The sequence below is a fragment of the Gobius niger genome (assembly GCF_951799975.1).
Source record: "Gobius niger genome assembly, chromosome: 14".
Taxonomy (NCBI): domain Eukaryota; kingdom Metazoa; phylum Chordata; class Actinopteri; order Gobiiformes; family Gobiidae; genus Gobius; species Gobius niger.
The window spans coordinates 3,603,243-3,627,103 of NC_136865.1; the positions used below are offsets into that span (position 1 = coordinate 3,603,243).

General features: G+C 44.9%; 1 protein-coding gene across 1 annotated transcript; it reads left to right on the plus strand.

The window, feature by feature from the left end:
* Positions 1-8,458: 8,458 nt before the first annotated feature.
* On the plus strand, positions 8,459-16,801 carry LOC306974155 (uncharacterized protein). The gene is made up of 9 exons (XM_079571326.1): positions 8,459-8,500; positions 9,073-9,137; positions 9,216-9,242; positions 10,433-10,465; positions 10,540-10,572; positions 12,347-12,379; positions 13,078-13,104; positions 13,195-13,263; positions 15,999-16,801. The coding sequence occupies exons 1-9, from the start codon at positions 8,490-8,492 to the stop codon at positions 16,613-16,615; spliced, it is 915 nt and encodes a 304-aa protein (XP_079427452.1). The 5' UTR covers positions 8,459-8,489; the 3' UTR covers positions 16,616-16,801.
* The last annotated feature ends 7,060 nt before the right edge of the window (positions 16,802-23,861 follow it).

A 23,861-nucleotide genomic window follows, 5' to 3' on the forward strand; every position in this document is an offset into this window, starting at 1 on the left:
AAAGCCCGTTGTATATGATTTATTGATGTCCCAGAAGAAAACATACTTTTTTGATTCATTATATAGAGCTCAATGAATGAAATATGATAAAAACAACAAATTAAATTTCACTTCAGCCAGGCCACACGAAGGCTTTGCGCGTCTGGAAAAGCGCTATATTAGACTAATGGATCATCCTCATCAGTTGATTCGCATGTGCATCCGACAAGTATAGTCTCATTCATGATCAAAATCGCTATGAATATTACGAAAACCACCAAAGTACATAAGAGAGTAATCATGAAAACATCTTTTGCTAAACCGCGCAACTGAAGGAAATGCAGATAACTTAGTGAGTACACCTTGTTCAGACGATGCATCTTCCAGTTGTAAATGAATGGGGCTAACCAAAGGGGCTAACGGCTAGCTAACTGTGGCTAACTCTGTTTAAAGCTATTAAACGTGTGTTTAAAGTCAGGTCTAAAGCCTCAATCCCGGTCCAGAAATGGGCCTCGGTCGGTTCCGGACCAGAGTCCTCCTGAACGCGGCTCCAGTGTCGGTGAAAACCTACTTTCACACGAAACGACACATGCAAAACAGAAACAAACAGCACTCACCTGAAAGCTAACGATGCTAACGGAGCCAGTGGTCAGGGAACGCGCACTTCCGTGTTTACAGTGGCCACGTGCTCACAGCGGCCTCGTGCGGCAGAGACCGGGCCCTGCGCCGATTTTCCTCAGTTTATTTTTATATTATCGGTTTTATACTTGCCTTTTACACAATTAAAGAGGGAACGCGTTCATTTTAACCTCTTAACCCCCATCTGAACCGAGCACATTTCCTCCTGCTTGGCTTTACCCAAATCTAAAAGCTTCTTGAAAATTAGAATGAGTAAACAGTGTCTGCTTAAACTAATACCACCCAAACATTCACATTTTATCATGTTTTCATTGGCCATAACATGTAAACACTCACAGGAGAGCGTGGAATAAGTAAGTACACCGCCTGAATCTCACTGAACTGCAGCAGTTTCGTAAATAGGAATGGTCCAAGATTCGTCGTGATCGTTGAGCCCCACACCACCAAGAATCTCCTGCTCCAGACTTCACAGTGAGGAGAGGGTTTTGATGTTGATCTGCTGTTCCATATTCCTCTACACGTGACATTGTGTGTTTAACCAGTCCACAGTATATTATTCCAGTAGTGCTGTGGAGCATCCAAGAGCTCTTTCGCAAAACCAAAGTTAAATAGTTTGGGAGGAACACACAACGTCATGTGCAAGGCCGGATTTAAGTAAAAATCCGGCCTAAATCCGGGGCTAAAGTTTTTCAGGGCCCCCCATATTCTCAATTAATTATTATTTATTTATTTATATAGCACCTTAACAACATCTATACTTAAACTGTATGTCTGTCTGTTGGACTTCTCTCTCTCTCTATAATGAAAGGATAAATGAATGATTTTTTTTTTAATTAAACACGCAGAAGTAACTTCTTGAAATAGTACTAGTTTAAAAAGTGACAAATTTGTGAAAAACAAAAGAGTTAAACATAATGACCTCGATTTGAGCTCTGTGGCCCTTTGCTACTGCCAGACTGGTGGAGGGACACATTTAAAAGAGGGGTCCGGAGGTCCCCCCACAGAGATCTTTTTTATTTCAATGGTGCAATTTGGTGCATTCTCATGCATTTTAACAGACTGATAGGTACAGATTTTTCCCCCTGTGTCAACGCAATGAAAATGGCTCAGACCTTGTTTAGAACTGGTTTAGACCCAGATTAGTCCTGGTTTAGACCTGGTTTAGTCTCGGGTAAAAAGTCATCTGATAAAGCCTTACATGTGAGGGAGTCTGCAAAGAGAGAGGGAACTAATTCGACAGCCCGCACCGCATTTTTCTCCTTATGCCCATGGGTCCTTCAACCTGCTGGGCCCCTGGGCTTAGCCCTTGTAAACCCCTGCATAAATCCGGCCTTGGTCATGTGTGGAGGAAAAATGGAACAGCACATCAACATCAAAACCCTCTCCTCACTGTGAAGTCTGGAGCAGGAGAGTCATGGTGTGGGGTTTTGTTGCCTCAAGGCCTGGACAACGTGATATCATCAATGGAAAAATGAATTCACGAGTTTATCAAGATATTTTGCAGAAAAACCTGAGACATTCACGACAGCGTGTGAATAAGTAAGTGAACCCTTGTATTAAATATCTGCTGATCCTTCTTTAGCAGCAATAACTGCTCTTCTGTAGTTGCAGATTAGACGCTCACAACGATCAGGATGAATCTTGGATCATTCCTCTTTACAAAACTGCTGCAGTTCAGCGAGATTCAGGCGGTGCACTTACTTATTCCACGTTGTCCTGTGAATGTTTACATGTTACAGCCAATAAAAATATGATCAAATGTAAATGTTTGGGTGGTATTAGTTTAAGCAGACACTGTTTAATCATTCTTATGATTTTGATGAAGGTCAGACCACATTTAGTGACCAATTTAGGCAGAAATGTGAGAAATTCCAAATGGTGCACTTAGTTTTTTCTTCCCACTGTATAAGACATTTCACAAAGACATGATAAACAACAACTCGCCATGACACACTTTGATTTTTTGAGTTAATTATAATCGTCAAGGCAACGAGTAAAGGGGATCCTTGCAAACAAACAATCAAAACTCCAACACAACGTAGACCAGGTCTAGACCGAGCTGTAACATGACGCTGTGTGATGATTGAACAGTGGGTCTCTGTCAGGTCTGGGGAAGTCCAGGACTCTCTTCACTCCTGGATCCACTGGACTGTGCCGGCAGAGACGGCTGAACTCTGGTCCTGCTTTAGACCGTGTTTTGTCCAGGTTTAGAGCAGGTTTCGACCTGGTTTGGTCTAGGTCCTGCTGTCGTCATGACTCAGTTATTTACGAAAGGACATTAAAGTGGAAAGGGGAGCGAGTAAATTCGATTGACAATTTTTAACTTTTCTAACGCATTTCTATCATCCAGTTCTTAGCAATGAGTTTAAATAATATATAATTATATAAGCACATTTCACACTAAACTATCATGAAAGCTCATGAAATTCAGTTCACAAACAAGGAGGAAAAAAAATGATTAGCAGTAGTAGTAGTAGTACGTAGTAGTAATAGTAAAATACAAGACACAATAAGCCAACATGAACATCCTTGTGACCCGGGGGTTTAGGCTGAAGTTAAACTTATTTTGCCTAACCCCTCGCTTCAAGTAACGACATTTATATGATTTTGAAGGGAGTCCGGGTCTAGACCAAACTTCGGTCCGGATTATTAGGTTTTTAATGATGCACTGGAGTCCAAGAGGATTAGAGAGATTAAGTCTTGCTAAAGATAGGACTCAGGTCTAGACCTGGGCCTCGCGGTGGCAGAGTGGTTAACACTGACTCAGGTCTCAGGTTTGATTCCTGGAATTTGGGGTCCTGCACACCCCCTCCACTGTTGTCCAGGACTCCCCTGAACCGAATCTCAGTCTCAGGGACTTTCCTGTAAATAAAGGTTAACCGTGGCCCAGACCGGGCCCCGGCGATGGGCCCCGGTGGAAAATGGGAGGGGAATTTGGCTCTAGTGACAGTAATGGACAGTGAACTTGTGGGGGATGAGGCCCGGTGGGGAAAGGGCTATGGATGGACAGTAATAAGACAGTAGTGAAAGAGGGGACTCAGGGGGTCTCAGGACAGTCAGAGGTATGTGGGGTTTTGTTGTTAGTGATGGGCTCTATAGGTCCATTATAGGTCTATGGACAGACAGGACAGTGATGTGAGTGTGGGCGACTTAAGGCCCATAGATGGATAGTAATGGGACAGTGGTGCGGGGGTGTAGGGGGACTCAGGGGGGGCCGGGACAGTTCAGGACAGAGACAGAGGAGGTATTTAGACGCTGTGTCTTTGAAAACATGTAAATGTGACCTTACTGTGTTTCAAAGACGCTCTAAAAACAGCAGCTCCTCTTTCTCCTGTTTCTGCAGCAAAGTCCCGGGACAGAGGGCTCTTTATCCCCCGGCACAACAACATCCCCCTGCAATCCCCTGCACTCGGAGTACCCCCGACGCTAAGGAGTACTCTCTACGCTAAGGTGTACTCTCTACACTGAAGAGTACTACCTATCCCCAACACTAAGGAGTATCCCTGATACTAAGGAGTACTCTCTACACTGAAGAGTACTACCTACGCTATGGAGTATCCCCAAAACTAAGGAGTATCCCTGATACTAAGGTGTACTCTCTACACTGAAGAGTACTACCTATCCCCAACACTAAGGAGTATCCCTGATACTAAGGAGTACTCTCTACACTGAAGAGTACTACCTACGCTATGGAGTATCCCCAACACTAAGGAGTATCCCCAACACTAAGGGGTACTCTCTACACTGAGGAGTACTACCTAGACTGTGGAGTATCCCCAACGCTAAGGAGCATCCCTGACGCTAGGGAGTACTCCAAACGCTAAGGAGTACTCCCGATGCAGCAGTTAGTGCTTGTGCTTCACAGGTCGAAGGTCCTGGGTTCGAGTCCCACCTGGACAGGGCTTTTCTGTGTAGACTTTGCATGTTCTCCCCGTGTCTGTGGAGGTTAGTGGTAAAAACATGTGCAATAGGTTGATCCTCCATTCAGGTGTTTCTGACCACCAGCCTGGCTCCACATCATGGAAACGGGTCCCCGAGCACCAGCCCCTGCTGGCAGCTCACTGCTCCTACAGGCCGCCCAGCGACACTGAGGAGGGGTCAAATGCAGAGAACTCATTTCTCTACATAGATTAATAAATGATAACTTAATGAGTACTCCTGACGCTAATGAGTAGCCCCGATGCTAAGGAGTACTCCCTAGACTAAGGTGTACTCCCTATACCAAGAAGTGCTCCCAACACTAAGGAGTAGCCCTGCCGCGAAGGAGTACTCTCTACACTAAGGAGTACTCTCTACACTAAGGAGTACTCTCTACACTAAGGAGTACTCTCTACACTAAGGAGTACTCTCTACACTAAGGAGTACTCTCTACACTAAGGAGTACTCTCTACACTAAGGAGTACTCCCTACACAAAGGTGTACTCCCGACACTAAGGAGTACTCCCGACACTAAGGAGTACTCCTGACACTAAGGAGTGCTCCCTACACAAAGGAGTACTCCCGACACTAAGGAGTACTCCCGACACTAAGGAGTACTCCTGACACTAAGGAGTACTCCCTACACAAAGGTGTACTCCCGACACTAAGGAGTACTCCCGACACTAAGGAGTACTCCCTACACAAAGGTGTACTCCCGACACTAAGGAGTACTCCCGACGATAAGGAATACTCTTGACATTAAGGCGTACTGCCTACACTAAGGAGTACTTCCTATGTGCTGAGAAGTACCCTCTACATTGAGGAGTACCCCCCATTGACGAGGACTCCCTACACTAAGGAGTATTTTAGACACTAAGGAGTTCCCCCTACAGTGAGGGATACTCCCTACAGTAAAGAGTACACGCAACACAAAGGAGTAGCCCCTCGAGTAAACAGTACTCTCTGCACTGAGTACCTGAGGGTCAGTGGGTTGAGGTGGAGGTGGGGGTAGCAGGGGGGTCGGGGGCTGCGGCCTGAGCCTTAGATCAGTGACTGTTGTTTTAATGAGTCTGCGTTTCTGTCGTTCCAATAATTCCTTCAGTTCACCTGAAACCACTCTGTCTGAGACCTGCTCCAGTCCAGCTCCAGTCCAGGTACAAACAACGCTAAGCAGGGGCAGGTTCAGCTAGCTCAGTCCCAGACGCATTCTGATCCTGGTCAAAAGAATGTGGGCCAAGCTTATGGTCACACAAACTCAAACCGTCTTATGTACAAATAGAAGTGTTGTTCGGTACAGGGGTCTGTGGGTCATTCTGTGAAACCACATGTTCTGTATTTTTAGAGTATCTGAGTGGTGTTAAGGCAAATTGCTCAAAATCATCCGAGGGGCCACAAGATATATGCTTGAGGGTCAGATTTGACCCCTGGGCCTAACGTTGTCTATCCTTGTCTTAAACACTGTAGTTTAAGGGAAATACTTATTCATACCTTTAAAATGAAGCATCTTTATTCTACTTTCTTTCATTCTTGTGTAAAAAAAAATCATATATCTTTCATTTAAATAAGTCGAGAAGGAAATTATATTTATACCCAGAGGGTGGCAGCAATGTAACTTATGAATATAGTCAACCTTAAAACTATTCGAAGCAACTACTCTTAGTTCTAAGATGTAACAGATCTCGAACTTGGATTTATTCACTGCCGTTACATGAAGGAGGGGAAAGCCGGATCTCCCTCCTAGTCTGACTAGAACAGGATTTCCAAACGTAACGTTCGATTGGGAGGCGCGATCTGACTTTGCCAAAAGGAACAGAAACACAACATTGTGCTAGCTGCTTCAGAGAGGCTGTTGTCTAGTAAAGCTTTGCACCGTTAGTCCAATGAGGATGACAGGAGAACTAACTGTAGTGGCTGGATCAGCGCTGAGAATGTGTCTTGGGCCATGATACGGACAGAAGATTTGGGCCAGATCAAATGTGAAATAATAAGACTGTTAACATCTAGGCCTACTGGTATTATTATACTGAAACTCCGTCCCCAACATGCCATCGGACCCAGGGCACAACACGTGGGTGTGGGGCCATGACAGCAAAAAGCAGACCATCCCTGTACGAGGGGCATCTGGGGGCTACACTGTGGAACCGTTACCACAACGCAGAGCTACGTTACAAAACCTCCAGTTAGGGCCAGTAAGTAGTAACATTAAATACAATCTAAAGTACACGCTACCTGTCCTTCGGAGGAGCGGGGAACGCACTGACACACCGGCTGGACCACGAAGTGAGTGACGTCAGAGAGATACGACAGGCGCCATGTCACAGTAAGACAAACGGCGGAGGTTTAGAGCAATGAATGAGGAAGAATTAAGTTAAGTTATACTGTATTAATCTCTGTAGAGAAATTAGTTCTCTGCATTTGACCCATCCTCACTGTCGCTGAGTGACCTGTAGGAGCAGTGAGCTGCCAGCATGGGCCGGCGCTCGGGGACCCATCTCCATGATGTGGAGCCAGGCTGGTGGTCAGAAACACTTGGCTGGAGGATTAACCTATTGCACATGTTTTTTATAACCTACCACTAACCTACGCAGACACGGAGAGAACATGCAAACACCACACAGAAAGGCCCCATGCAGGTGGGAATCGAACACGGGACCTTCGAGCTGTGAGGCACGAGCACTAACCGCTGCGCCACCGTCCCCAATGAGGCTATAATTAGTTCAGCGCTATTTGACGGTCTATGGTCACAACAAACATGAGCTAGTTGGCAAAGGTCTTCTGGATAAGGTGGGCATGCATAGTCATGAAGCCACTGCTGACCGGGAAATGTGGCGATCTGGAGTGCAATCTTTAGACTAGTCGGGCTAGACTAGGTGCATTATGCAACTTTTTATTATAAGACATTTGACCTTGTAGTGACCCAGTGGCTGTGGGTGGCGCCTTTACCTTCGATTACAGTGATCTCAAGGAAGCTCCAGGATCAATTGTTTTCTAGGTTTACTGGTGAGAGGGTCCATCAGCAGAGAAAACCTTCCAAGCAATAGACCCTTGAACATCCTATGGACACTGTGATGGAAAGTAAAGGCACCATGCTGACCCCTCATACAGCCGCTGGGTCACCACAAGGTCAAATACACACAAATATCAACTTTTTTTTTTCATATAAGAAGTTGGATAATGCACCTGATGTAAATGACATGTATTACATCAATGACTCCACTCACACTCCATAGTTATTACCCAGGCCTGCACATGGAAAACTGGAAAACTCAGATGAGAACTCGAATTGCTAAAGGTCTTTACAGGAGCTAAACCACATCCAGACTGGGACCAGTTCCGTTCCGCTCTGTTTACTGCAGGCATGTCTGGCCTGGACCAGGGGCAGTTTGGCGAAATCAACCTGAGACACAAGTCCAAGTGTGTTACTGTGGCAGAGTGGTTATCCCCGTGTGGCAGAGCGGTTATCCCCGTGCGGCAGAGCGCTGATCCCGCGGGTTCACAAGGTTCGGCCGGCGGATGGGGTGGCCCTGTGGTATTTGCGCTTCTCTCCTGGGAGGAGGTGGGGGTGGTGGTGGTGGTGGGTGGATGTCCTGTCTCGTCCCCGCAAAGCTCAGATGCCTCTTTCTTTACCGCCTCCTCATTTGTTCTATTCACTGTACATTAGAATCCATTAGAAACCCGAGCCCTCCCACCCCCACGTGCACGCCCGCAGGCACACGTGCACGCTCACACACACGTGCGCGCTCACAGGTGACATTTGGGCGAGGTATAAAGCCCTCTGCACGCGCTCGCTGGGGCTCACTCAACTCCAGTTCAGCGCTCATTAGTTTGAATCCTGTTCCGTTGGTTTTCGGTCTCTCCTCGCCCGTGCCCACCCGAGCCCACCCGCGCCCACCCGTGCCCGCCCGTGCCCGTGCCCGCGCCACGCCTGACCGCCCCTGGCCTCTGACCTCACCATGCTGGACAGGTAAGATCAGCTAAAGCAATTTGACTTTGAAAACTGATGCGGTTTAGTGGGGGAGAAAAACAAACCTGTCTAATCCTGGGTTTGATTTGGAGATATAACTCGGTTCATACCTGCAGATATTTCATTTGAAAATCAGGTGGTCAAGAGTTTTTAGAGTATCTGTACTTTACTCGAGTGGCATTTTACTTTGGAACTCATTGCTTTCATTGTAATCCCTTTGGAAGATTATTATTTTACTTTGTACACGCTGCGTAATAAAATGTCTGGAATTGGCAGCGTGTTACCGTATGCGATGCACACTCCAGAACAGTAGGTGGCGCTGTTGAATATCGCTGTCAATACCCTGTCACTCACCACAAGGAAGAAAGTTTGTTCCCGTAGTGGCACTGAACTTGGGTGCGATCGTCAGGTGTTTTGAAGGTGAAAAGTTGACCCGACTGAAAAGATGGAAAGTCGATTCCGCTTCAACGATTGAAACGTATTTTTTTTCTCTCCACTTTGGAGGCAAAAGCTTTTTCCATGGAATATGGCGTGTGTATTCCACTGACGGTGAGTTGTAATGTCTGCTCTAGGACTGTGGTGGTGCTGTTCTCGTCTCTGCTCTTGGTCCTGGTCCGAGCGGAAGTCGACTCCATCGGTGAGACCCCTGACCCTCAGCCTATATGACCTGATTTATGATTCTACCCCAACAGTAAAACCATCAAGTGTGTTTCAGATGCTGCGGCTCCGTCACTGTCCACAGGTAACGACATCCACCTGTTCAGACGTTTACATCCATTAAAAGAACTGATGAACCAGGACTAAAACCTGGACTTTCGTTCAGTGCATGAATGCTCTGTGACATGACTTTAGTGACTTGGTCATGGTTTATCCGCGATATTCCAAGGAAGCCTCCGTGGCGTCTCTGCTGTGGCTGTGATTCAGCTAGGGTGAAGGGGAAGTAACAAAATCCAGGTGGAAAATGGATAAATAAAGTTGTAATTTAAAGCCGCACTATGTAACATTTCACTCAGATTTATTTTGTGTTTGCTGTGATCAGCACACCTCTCATAAGACCTGACTTGTAACTTTGCTGGGAGTGGGACATCTCCAGCTCGTTGCTATGGAGATGTTGACTGAAGGCAGGCAAATGTGAGTTTTGAATTAACTATTTAAATCTCACAACATTAACAAGGCCGGATTTATGCAGGGGCTTACAAGGGCTAAGCCCAGGGGCCCAGCAGGTTGAAGGGCCCATGCCCCCTCACCAGTCTGGCAGTGGCAAAGGTTCTTCCGCGAGGGCCACGGAGCTCAAATCGGGGTCATCATGTTAAATATATTTAAAAAAAATCTCACAAATGTGTCATTTTTTAAACTAGTGCTGTGTTTAAGAAGTTACTTCTGCATGTTCAATTAAAAACAAATCATTCATTCATCCTTTCATTGTAGAGAGAAAGCCAACAGACAGACATACAGTATACTGTATGTACAGATCTTGTTAAGGCGCTATATAAATAAATATTGATTGATGAGTATATGGGGGCCCTGAAAAAACGTTAGCCCCGGGGCCCATTTTACTTAAATCCGGCCCTGCTCATCCAAGTCCATTCTTTAATCACAAATATAGCATTGTCTGTGTCGAACTGGACATGGAGCATGTTTTGTATCATATTACTGATAACAGTTTAATAAAAATGTTATGCAGTGTGCCTTTAATAAAAATAATGTAAAGGGTAGATTTAACTAAATATTCAAACAAAAGGGGCTATTTACAATTTATACACATTTACAAGTGAACAAATGTGTCCCACAGGCCTAGAGAAAACGAGGGACAGAACAATGGGAACCTCGACTTTCACTGTAACAAAGAGACAGAATAATACAAAATGAGCCCAGAATGTCCTAAAGTGTGGCCTTTTGTTTTTAAACCTGTCTTACATTGGCTCGTTTCAGGCCGAGACTCGACGTCTGACGAGGCGCCGACAGGTATGACAGGTCACGTGGGCGTGGCTCGGAGACGGTGATGTCACAGTGACGCTCTTATGTGTTGGTTTTTGCAGAGAGCATGAATGCGGTGTCTCCGGATCACTCAGGTGAATATGTTGAACACGGGAGTGGTCCATCCGAGACGAAGGTTCTTGAGTCATCGTCTGTACAGCGCAGTCGCCTCTCATCCAGGAAGCTTCGTCAGCGACGCCAAAGATCTCTGACCACAGGTGGACTAAATATAGCCCACTGGGAGGGGTGAGCTTGTCCTAGTCCCGCCCCAGACGATGACTCAGGAACCTTCGCTTTGGGTCCATTCAGGTGTCCATTTCCAATTCTGTATATGATGTCAGGTCAAACTAGTGCGTACTTTACATCATTGTTTCCCAACCAGAGGTACAGGGACCCCTGGGGTTTACTCAGGAAGTAACAATTGTGTATTATTATAAAGGGAAGCAATTTGAAAAACAATTTTGCCCAAAGAAACTCTAGAAAGGTCATGGCCATAGTAACACGTTTGAACGAATGGCAATTTTGGCGGCCATCTTGTGACTTGTCCTTCTAACCCAGGGGCGCCAAACTCATTTTGGGTCGCAAGCCGAATTTCAGCTCCCACGGCGGGTCATGGGCCGCAAATAATAGAGAAAATGTTTCCAATAAATGAATAATAATGAGCTGTGATTTGGTCAAAGCCCCAACCTGAGTGTAGCGTCATTAAAAACAACGTCCTACACTTGTATTGCACTTTACAAGCCTGAGTCACAAGTTCCTCAAAGTACTACATAGTCACTATTCATTCACTCCACACTCAGTGGTAAGTTGCTATTGAAGCCACAGCTGTCCTGGGGCAGACTGTCCATTTACCACATGGCTATATAATGTGTTGTTCATATCCTGAGCTCTTATTATGTCAGTGCCCTCTGCTGGACACGTGTGGAACTCTTTCCTTTTTTGTTTTTAATGTAAGGCCCCCTAGTGGCCAGAATGAGCATTCTGGTTATTCTTTAAAAATTCATAGCTCTGCACAGGAATGGGCTAGAGACTTGCTTTTTTTTTTTTACATACTCTGGAATTTAATTTAATCAGGCAACAGGCAGGGGTCGTATGTTTGACACCCCTGCTCTAACCCAATGCAATGTGATCAAATGGGAAACGCCACTTACTGTATTTCCTTGATATTGTTTTGATCTATTTGAGTTATTTCAAGACTCTTACGTATGACTGACCATATGTTACATCTGGAAAGAAAATCAATTTTTTTTTCTCCGTTTTTTTCAGTTTTATTAGAGGCACAGATTTGAGCTCCATTTGTTCTTGGATTTTGTTTGAAAATATAACACTTTAAAACAGTATTTCTGTACTTTTTAACCTGGCATGACCAATATTTATTGAACATGGGACAGTGACACAGTGAATGCAAACACTGAACCCTGAGAATGAATGGAGAAAACAAAGCTAATACGGCTTAACAACAACACGACTCAAAATGAGGCTCATGTCTGATAGAGTTTTATGAAACATCTTTGCATTTTGCCATAAAAGCTTTGTGTTCAGAAGTCCAGTCAGTTACCTGTAAGTATCACACTCTCTTCTGGAGTTTAGCTGAGGTCCAGTTGATGTTACGTGAGACTCAAAGGTTGTGCACAAAGGGGCAGTAGATGAGAGTGCAGTGGGAGGTCATGGGAAAGCCCCACCATGTGAATCCCCAGCTCATAGTATGTGTCAGTGAGGAGGACTCATGAGCCTGCAGCGCCATCTGGTGGAGAGTCCCATGAGTGTCTCCATTTACCTCATGAAATGGGGACCACAGATCCGAAACTGCATTTAATCATTCAAGTTGATTTAACTGAAAGACTGATAATTGTGTTCTGATCATTTCAGGTGGACCTCAGCCCAATGTAGCAGCGCCTTCAGGTAAACCTTTCAAAATATATGGATTTAGGGCTGAGTACTGTTAAACGGCACCAGTATGGTTTCAAAAAAAGCTCTATATATCAATCAAGGTTTTAACAATTCAACAACATGACTTTTTACCCCCATTAAAAAAAGAAAAAAAAAAAAGATTGTTTTTAATTTTTCTTTTTCTCATTTTTCCCCCCGATTTTTCTCGTTTCCCAAATTTTTCCCCTCATTTTTGCTCATGTTTAATTTGCTAACATTTTCTCTATTTCCCGCATTTTCCCCCATTTAATCCACCATTTGTTTTCTCCAATTTTTGCCCAATTTTCCCAATTTCCAATCTCAACCTTCTTCTTCTCCCATTTTTCTCTTTTCCCCGTTTTTTCCCCTAATTTTTCATTACAATATATATATATTTTTTTTAATTTTTGCCCCTTTTCCCCTATTTTTGCCCCATTTTACAAAATATTTCCTTTATTTTGCCACAAGTTCTCCCAACTTTCCCCCTCATTTCCCCCCAAATGATTTCCTGACATTGGAAATGAACCCGATGTTGTTAATTTGCAGATCTTCCACACATTATTGTTCTAGACGACATATTTCAATATAGGCATGGAAAACTAAGCATGGTTAAAGTACTGGCATGGATGAGAATGTAGCGGTGTCCAGCCCCATATGAAATTGTAATAATAATGCTTGTGTTTGTGCTGCAGGTGTGAGCAGCTCAGAGGCTCCTGACGGTCAGAAACAAAGACATTTATTCATTACTGACGGAGAAACGTTGCGTTAAAATGATGAATCGTCGTAATTTTTGTTGTTGTTGCCTCTAGCCCCGCCCCCCGCTCCAGCCAATCAGAAGCCGGCTTCAGCCTCATCCAGCAGCAAAGAGGAAGACGATGGTGAGGAAAACTAACCCAGGCTCTGGGCCGAACCCTCGACTCATAACTAACACTGAAGTCTTTCATTCTGGATTAGTATTTTCATTCTTCAGAGTGGTAAACTGTGGTAATTGTCAAAATGCAGATTTCTAGTTTTAGTTTGTCATCCTCAATGAAGGTTCTGAAGTCATCTTCTGCACTGCTGCAGTGTAGAATGTTTCGTCTCTCATCCAAAAGGCTTCGTCAGCGGCACTAAAGTTTAAACAGCCCGCAGACTAAATATAGACCACTGGGAGGAGTTCAGCTTGGCTCAGTCCCTCCCCTCTATTAAAGGAACAGACCACTGTTTTTCCACACTGAGATATGTTCTTACCTGAGTTTAGACGAGTTGATACGTACCTGTCTGGTCTTTGTGCCTGTGGAAGAGCGTGGTCGCTTCCGTATCAACTGTGGCCTGTTCCTTTAAAGGAATAGGCCACCGTTTTTACATACTGAGATATGTTCTTACCTAACCTTAGTCGAGTTAATATATCCCCGTCTGGTCTTTGTCCGTGCGCTCTGTCACGCAAACGGAGCACATACGCAGCCTCTCCCACATGTCACATAGCTCCAAAAAAGCTCATGATAGAAGCTACCAAGCTCTTCCACGTGTTCCCTATTTAAATAAAGTTACGTGAAGTGTTTTCATGCGAAGTATATTTACACAGAAATGTAACATGTCGATTTTATAAGCAGATAAAAAGGGGGACTATATTGTGAGGCGTAATGATACAGGAGCACAGCGTCCGCGCAGTAACTCCTAAAGACTTCCCCGCTCACTTCCGTCAATAGAAGCTGCGTGACTTGTACAGAGCCTTTTACAACAAGCAGAAAATATATTTTGGGAAAGTGCTGCGCATTCCTACCTCATGGTGGAGCTCCTGAGTCCTGTGTCGTCGTCCGGGGTGAGGTGGAAATCTGTGAAACATTACTACACTATATACTTTCTGCTTGTTATCACAGCCCGGCACGATGCACGTGAAAGGCATCGTTCACAAGTTATCCACGCTTCTTCAACTGTTCTCTGCTGCTCTACAAGTCACGCAGCTTCTATTGACGGAAGTGAGCGGGGGAGTCTTTAGGAGTTACTGCGCAGACGCTGTGCTCCTGTATCATTACGCCTCACAATATAGTCCCCCTTTTTATCTGCTTATAAAATCGACATGTTACATTTCTGTGTAAATATACTTCGCATGAAAACACTTCACGTAACTTTATTTAAATAGGGAACACGTGGAAGAGCTTGGTAGCTTCTATCGTGAGCTTTTTGGAGCTATATGACATGTGGGAGAGGCTGCGTATGTGCTCCGTTTGCGTGACAGAGCGCACGGACAAAGACCAGACGGGGATATATTAACTCGTCTAAGGTTAGGTAAGAACATATCTTAGTATATAAAAACGGTGGCCTATTCCTTTAAGTCTCTCCCAGCATATTCCTATGGGGCCAAACGGGGGTGAAGGTAGAAGCGACCAAACTCTTCCACGTTTTCCCTACTTAGGGGAACTATATTGTAAGGCGTAATAACACCGTAGGAGCACTTGGACGTCTGCGCAGTAATACCTTGACTTTACTGCGTTGAAGTGCTCCTAAAAGGTATTATTACACCATACAATATAGTTCTCCTTTTTATCCGCTTAGAAAATCGACATGTTTAATTTTGTGTACCTATACTTGGATCATGTAACTACTCACGTACATTTAAATAGGGAAAATGTAGAAGAGCTTGGCAGCTTCTAACCCCCCGTTAGACCCTATAGAGGGGAGGAGGAGAGGCTAAATACTAGCAACATCTTTGGTCTTTCAGCGTGACTGAGCGCACGCACAAAGACCAGACAGGTACACATCAACTCGTCTAAGCTCAGGTAAGAACATATCTCACTCAGTATGGAAAAACGGTGGCCTGTTCCTTTAACCCCCCCGAATTAAGCTTTTAGATTCAGGCGATGCCGAACTGTATGCCAAAGGTTAGGTGAGGTAGCTATTAAGCTGTCTGGTGAATAAAACAAACATCTGCCTAAGTCTGAAAAGCAGTTTTAGATTTATTCTTCTACATACTGTATGTTGATCATAGTGTTTTTAAATATTTTTCTAACACTGAAGATATGACACGGAAACACGCTTTAAAACGTTCGGATATGATGTGTTTAGAGATGCACCGATCCAACTTTTTTGCTTCCGATACCGATTCTGAGGGTTTGAGTATCTGCCGCTAACCGATACTGAGCGATACCAAGAGACTTTCTCTAAAGTAGTTGTTGTGCGTGAACAAATGTGTCCACGTTTCACCATTGTCAATAAAGTCTTATTTTTTGTTATACATTTTGGCTCTATTAAGAAACTGTGAGAGAAAAACACTAAACAAGAGAAACTGGACTTTCTACACACAAACAGCATTTCATAAACTAAAATACAAACACTTGACCAGCGATTTATTAGGCTACTTTAGGTGATCCAATCATAGTTTCTGTCCAAGCCTTGAAACGTTGATGTTAGCATTAGCATACTGCTGCTTTAGATCGGAAATACGTTGGTCAATGTTAAATCTAAGTCAGCAATTGAATTCACCAGGTTCTTCCCTTTAAAATGAGGTACAGCATGCCCATATTCATATTAAACTGCTATCGGTTCAGTGTCGGATATTTGTATCGGCTCCGATATCCGATACCAGTATCGGAGCGGTGCGTCCCTAATTCTGTTGTTCTTGTGTTTGCCACAGAGGATGAGAGCAGAGACTCTGGAGAATCTCCTCCAAAGAAACCAGTGGCTCGCTCGTCTCGAATGAAGAGTCCCGTCCAGAACCCACCTGCCCCCGCCCAGAACCCGCCTGCCCCCGCCCAGAACCCACCTGCCCGTAACCCACCTGCCCCGCCCCGTAACTCACCTGCCCCGGCCCGTAACCCACCTGCCCCGCCCCGTAACTCACCATCCCAGGCCCGTAACCCACCTGCCCCGGCCCGCAACCCACCTGCCCCGGCCCGTAACCCACCTGCCCCGGCCCGCAACCCACCTTCCCCAGCCCGCAACCCACCAGTCCCTGCCCCCTTGGCTGTAGTCCCCGCCCCAGTGGCTGCTGTCCCCGCCCCCGTGGCTGCAGTCCTTGCCCCAGCGGCTCCAGGCCCTGCCCCCACTCGCCCCATTCGCGGATCGAGGAGAGGCCCGGCCCGCGCCAAGCCCAGCTCCGCTTCCTCCGTGAAGCCCAGCCCCGCCCCTCTGAAGGCAAGCCCTGCCCCCACAAAGCCTAGCCCCGCCCAACCGGCTCCCGCTGTCCAATCCAAATCCTCGAGTAGACGGTCGTCAAAGCGGCGGAGCCGGACGTCACGCAAAACCGTTTAAAACAGCGTAAGCGTGGGTTTGTGTCCGATACATGAGCTATGAGCTGCTAAAGCTGTCAGAGATATACAATGTATAAAGTTATAAAGGTTATTAAGGTACATCTGAAGAGGTTTAGGATGAGACGCAGAGACGAGGACACAGCTCCAACATTCACTTCAACACCAAGGTTATCTCATAATCCACACGAGAGAGAGAGCAGCACAAATACTCCAAACTGAACTGGGACTGAAGCAGGACTGCACTGGGATGAACCTCGGTCCAGACGGAGCCCTTAGACGTTTCATAATATCCAAAGCAACCCAACCCCCCCACCCCTCCCTCCATAATCCTCAATGGAGAGGATTGATTCGTACCATAGAGCTGCCTCGGTCCCCTGTCCAGAGCTCTGTGACCCGCTCCTGTTAAATCCTGGTGAACCTGGTTCCAATGGGTCCTGGTTCTGTTGAGTCTGATGAGTCCAGCGGAGAGCTTCAGATTGTTCTAGAATGTATCCAAGTTTTATTTGAATCATTTAAATAATTGTATCTGTCTTTAACCTGTGACCTCTGACCTCTCAATAAACTCCATATTCAACACCTGAAAGGCTCCACATCATTACTGCCTGTGAACACCTAAAAGGTTTCACTGCATTACTGTGCCTGCTTACATGAAAGGCTCCTCACTGCACGGACACATGTAAGGTTTCCCTTTGTCTGAACACCTAAAAGCATCCTCACTGTCTAAACACCTGAAAGAGTCCTCAATACACATGAAAGGTTCCTCTCTGTCTGCACCATAGACTGTAGAAAATAATGGACGTCTTATGCTCACTCCTCCCTGTTTACCAGAATGACCACGGCCGTGGGGCAATTCATGGCGGATTTACAGGCTCCCCCTCCCCAGCTCTGACGAAGCATGTTCCTAAAAAGGACATACGGGCGGGATTTTCACCGTAGACTCGGCCCTTGCGTGACGTGTAGCTCGCGCTGCTCCAATGCTAACAGTCCGAGCCTCATTAAATACGAGATTTCAAAAAATCATATTACGAAAACCAGCCTGGTTTCATATATTGTTATTAACCCAGCGTTATCTCAGGAGGAAGATCTAGCCTAGTCTAGCGTTGAAACAATTGAAACCAGGCTTTAAAGTAGTTTTTAACGTGTCTAAAGTCCAATGCTTTTCAATGGGGGCCTAGCGGCGATATGGAGGTACTGCAGCAACGGCGGAGCAATGGCGGCCCCCACGTTTGTGGTCAAAAAGCAGGGCAGCCAGCGGCCATTGGTCTACACACCTGAAAAGGTCCACACTGTCTGGACACATGCAAGGTACTTCTCTTTCTGACACCTGAAAGGTTCCTCAATGTCTGGTTACCTGAAAGGTTCCCCTCTGTCTGGACACCTGAAAGGGTCCTCAATGTTGGAACAGCTGAAAGGTTCCCCTCTGTCTGGACACCTGAAAGAGTCCTCAATGTCTGGACACCTGAAAAGTTCGTCTCTGTCTAACACCTGAAAGGGTCTTCACTGTCTGAGCACCAGAAAGGTTGCTCTCTGTCTGCATACATGAATGGTTTCTCACTGTCTGACCCCTCAAAGGCTTCACTCTGTCAAGTCACCTGAAAGGCTCCACAGTAGCATTCTGAACACCAGAAAGGCTCCATGCTGCAGCATCACTATTCAGGGGAGGGAGCCCCCTGGTGCTGGTAATACCTTTAACATTAAACACTCCTATTTAAAATAGTGATTACGGGAAACAAATCAGAATAATATAATAATAATAATAGCATGAGTCACTTACGGTGCATTGCCCCAGGCTCAGAGCAGCGGGAAACGCCTGATAAATATGTTGCCAATCTTGCTCCGGCATTGTCATAATTCAAGTATTTAAAGTAGGTTAACCCAAACACAAGCTAGAAATGCCCCAAAAACAGAAGAAAAAAGGGTGAAAAGTCCAAAGAAGTTGGAAGCGCTGAGCAGTTTAGGTGGACTGAGTAGGGGAGACCGGGGTTGTTCGTCACACGGGTGGGTTGTCACATTGAATTAAGGAGAGGATGTGTCTTTTTTCAAGGTTCGCCCAATTTTCCATCTGTCTGATGTTTTTGTCTTAAAGCCTGGAGGTGATTAGATTCTGAAAAATATAATATCTACAGCAAAAAGCAACAGATCATAGCATTGAACTGAACGATAATTAAGCTTTCAAACTAAAACGATGTGATAGCTTTTAGTCAGGTGTTCAGCTGGGGCTGGTTGTCTCAGGTGAGGTGGGTCAGGGGTTGGTTGTCACATGGAGTTTAAATGGTTTTTGTGTCTAGGTTTTTATTAGGGCTGGGTACCAGGAAATGACACCAGTATGGTATTGAAAAAAAAAGTTCATGCACCACTGGTATAGATCAGATGTATTTAATTATTAGCATTTGTTGAGCACATATGTTACTGCATTGGGTGATTCCCTCCATTTTTAAACCCCTTAGAGTGGATTTTTATTGACAAATTCCCAAATACTTATAATTAGAGACCCAAGGCATTTATTTCATTGTGACATCCTGCACATTGGGCACACTGTCACACAAAATGTTCCTGTCTATGATGGTTAATAACTACAGTGCCTCTCGTAAGTATTCATACACCTTGAACTTTTGCACATTTTGTCATGTTTACAACCCTAAACATAAAGATTTTGTTTTGATTTTTTTTTACTGAACGTTCACACACAAGTAACAGACAACTGTGAAGTGAAGGCAAAATGATACATGATTCTGTTATTTTTCAAAAAATAGAAAAGTGAAAAGTGGGGCGTGCATAAGTATTCATACAGCATTTTCTGAGTGCATTAAATTGCCTTTATAACATTCCTCATGACTCCAGAATGTTCACACCTTGGCCTAACCATTAAATAGAGGCACCTGTGTGTAATCTACTCTCAGTATAATTTCAGCTGTTCTTTTAGGCCCTCAGAGCTGTGGTCGGAGTGTATCGGTCACTAAACAACATCATGAAGGCCAAGGAGCACCAGAGAGGTCAGGGATAAAGTTCTGTAGAAGTTTAAATCAGCGTTAAATACAACCAAGTGCCCCAAGATAACTCTGGAGGAGCTGTGAAGTACTGCCGCTGAGCTGGGGGAATCTGTACATGGGACAACTATAAGTCGTATCTACACAAATCTGGCCTTCATGGACGAGTGGTAGAAGAAAGTCATTATTGAAAGGAGGCCATAAAAAAATCCCGTTTGAAGTTTGCTAGAAGTCATATGGAGGACACAGCTCCATGTGGAAGAAGGAGCTTTGGTCAGATGACACAATAATTGAACTTTTTGGCCCAGATGCAAAACGTTATGTATGGAGCAAACCTGACACTGCTCATCGTCCTGAGTGCACCATCCCCAGTGTCAAATGTGGGGGGGGGAGCATCATGCTGTGGGGCTCCTTTTCCTCAGCGGGGACTGGGGAGATTGTAAGAATAGTTGTGAAGATGGATGGAGCCAAATACAGAGAAGTTTTGGAGGAAAACCTGCTGGAGTCAGCAAGAGAACTGAGGCTGGTGGCGGAGATTCACCTTCAGCAGGACAATGACCCTAAACACAAAGATAAATCTACAATGGAATGGTTCAATAAAAACATATTAATGTGTTAGAATGGCCCAGTCAAAGTCCTGACCTAAATCCTATAGAAAATCTGTGGAATAATCGGAAAACTGCTGTTCACAAACGCTCTCCTTCTAATGTGACAGAGCTGGAGTTGTTTTGTAAAGAGGAATGGGCTAAAATGTCAGTCTCTACAAGACTTGTGCTGTTATTAGAGCAAAAGTGGGTTCCACAAAGTATTCATTCATGCTGTATGAATACTTATGCACGCCCCACTTTTCACTTTTCTATTTTTTGAAAAATAACAGAATCATGTATCATTTCGCTTTCACTTCACAGTTGTCTGTTACTTGTGTGTGAACGTTCAGTAAAAAAATCTAAATGAAATCTTTATTTTTAGGGTTGTAAACATGACAAAATGTGCAAAAGTTCCAGGTGTATGAATACTTACAAGAGGCACTGTATTTAATGCAATAAGACATTATGAAGGAACTACTACTTCTTCAAGCCATGGGTTTAAGTTCTCATTTAATGTAAGTGGACTCTACAAAATAAGTGTGACGACCAAAAAAGTCTCCCCTAAATGTCTTCTCCAGTGATGACATGGGATTTGTTGTGTCGTGTTGAATCAGGCCCTAAAAATTAGTGGGAATGTAAATCAGCGATCTTCACCATGTGAGCTGCTGGGTGTGCCACAAGGGCCCGTACTCTGGCCCATTCTGTTTTCCTCGTGTCAGGTAACGTAATAAGAAACCAAGACGTTCATTCCTACAGCAGGTCAGACAGGACATGTCTATGTTTATTAATGAAACCAGAGCAGACTGATGGTTTTTGCTTTGATTGCTTTGCACGTTGGACATTGTAGGCAGAGGTAGCGAATGTATGAGATGCTTTTGAACCACATCAGCCTCTGTCATATTGGCTGTACAAAATAAACCGGATTGAATTTCAGAGCACACGACACACCTGAGCGTGTCCTCTGCGGATCAGAAAAGGAAGCTATAACACACATTGATTGATTGTTTAGTCCTGCTGTGTGACTGGTATTCCTTGTCCCCGGGGAGACTGTGGAGTGTCAGAGGAAAAGTGAGACCCCCAGTCAAGTTTACTTTGAGCACTGAAGTTCTCAAAATCAGTAAATAAAACAAATAATCTGAGCATTTTAAGGAGTGACAGAACTCTCGGGCTGTTTCTCAATGTCCAGGTTCCTTCCGCCATTGTCCACTTCATTGACTTCCTCCCTCGGGAGTGGGCTCCTCCCAAAGCAGAGCCAAGGGTCCTCTCACCGCCGCTTTTGAGTTCATTTGTAACGGCCTCTGGAGGGAGCGGCTGCTTCATGCCACGTGTCAAATCACTTTAGTTTAGTGTATTGGTTTATTTGGTCGGGACAGAGCATGTTAAAGGGACAGGCCACTGTTTTTCCATACTGAGATATGTTGATACGTACCTGTCTGATCTTTGTGCCCGTGAAACTTCACCCCTGTTTGGAGCTATAGGAATACATTGGGAGAGGCCAAATGCTAACAACATCTTTGGTGTTTTTGCGTGACTGAGGGCGTGCACAAAGACCAGACAGGTACACATCAACTCGTCTAAGCTCAGGCAAGAATATTTCTCAGTGTGAAAAAATGTTGGCCTGTTCCTTTTGTGGCGGCACGGTAGCGCAGCGGTTAGTGCTCTCGCTTCACAGCTAGAAGGTCCAGGTTCGATTCCCACCAGGGACGGGGCCTTTCTGTGTGGAGTTTGCATGTTCTCCCCGTGTCTGCGTAGGTTTCCTCCGGGCACTCCGGTTTCCCCTACCACTAAAAACATGCACAATAGGCCAGGATGAATGATGTGTGTGTGAATGAATGCATGGTGGTGGTCAGAGGGTCCGTTGGCGCAGACGTGTGTAGTCGCGAAAGCGCCTCTGACAGTCTCCCCCAGGGGAAACTGAAGCTACAAACGTAGCTTTCCACCACCGAGTATGGAGTGAATGTACAATTGTCTCATGTAAAGCGCTTTGTGACTATATGTCTGTGAAAGGCGCTATATAAATAAAGATCTTCTTCTTCTTCTTCTTCTTCTTCTTTTATGGACAAGCCACACCGGATTGTCGCCCTGGGCTAATTTCTGTCGTCCCCCATGTACACTCTCATTCATCCTGGCCTATTGTACATGTTTGTACATCATAGGATAAAATATCAATCTGTGCTTACAAAAGCAACAGTTTTATGAACAAGAGCTACATAAATTGGTTTTGGTTGGATGTCCGACTGTGAATCGCACATTTTTATATATTGAATAATCATTTTAATGCTCTTCTCATGTGATGTTTTGTTATGTTTTCTCGGGTTTAGATGTTTAGATTTAGCCTACAGCTCATTTGCATGAAATTGTTTCATTGTGGTTTATTTGGTTGGGACAGTGCATGTTAATGAACACACCACTAGCCTTGGGCTAATTTCCATCCGTTGTCCCACACTCGCACACTCAAACACACTCTCATTCGTTCGGGCCTATTGTACATGTTTTTAGTGGTAGGGGAAACCGGAGTACCCGGAGGAAACCTACGGGAACACGGGAAGAACATGCAAACTCCACACAGTAAGGCCCTGTCCAGGTGGGAATCAAACCCAGGACCTTCTAGCTGTGAAGCACGGGTGCTAACCGCTGTGCTACTGTGCCGGCACAACAGCAGCAGAGCCCAAGCACATGCGTGACAGCCACAGAGGAGGAAACAAGACGACAGCTTCTTACTCACCTGAGGAGAGCAGCTCAGAGCGTCAGGTAAAGCTGCTCCACTAAACTTCGTTTAGTTTGACAGAAAGACTCGTCCATGATGTGGTGAAAGTAAAGCCTTGGGAAGTTTCTGCTCCTTGTTTCCTGATAAGTCCATAAGTGATTTCAAAGGTGTCAGCGGTGCAAAGGCAAAACAACCTAGTGCTGCTTCCCCTGTAAGGACGTGCTCTCCAGTGACAGCAGCTGCAGAGCACATTGAGACTAATTAATCGCACGATCAAAAAAATGACAACATTAGAATTGATTTGCGTTAATTACACAATATTTTGGACAGCACTAAGTAATGTGTATTTGACCTTTCTGTGACCCAGCGGATGTTTTGGGAGGTTAGCATAGTTAACTTGAAAAAAAGGCTCCCGCTCACTGTCTCACTCTTTTACGTGGCTTTTATTACAGTGACATTTCGGTCTCTCTGACCTTCATCAAACAGAGAGCCACTGGGTCACTGAAAGGTCAAATACTTTGTTCCACATCAAAAGTTGCATCTTTACTTGCTTACAACACTTTAACTGTTGAGTTGATGTTCCATCGCTAAGAAAAACACTTTCCGACACTTCCATGGACATAAACATCTCTTGGGACTATAACACACTATATATATTAATTACATAATAGACTTGAATGTCCATGTGGGGGATTTTATATCGGCCTTACTAAGAGCAAACTTAAAATGAGACTAGCAGAGCACAAACAAACTATTACCCCCAATAGCCCATGGCTGAGCGCGACAAAGAGGCTAACCATGGCAGCTGCAAAAGCCTGAAAATATGTGGAAGAGAACACATTCAAGAATCACCGAGAGGTGGAGACCGACTTCACAAGCTCCTCCAGAAAGAGTCTACTCCCTTAAAGCAATCCAATATCCAGGGTCTAACGGAGACTTTAGATTTCTCTCCTTTTCTGTCAAAAT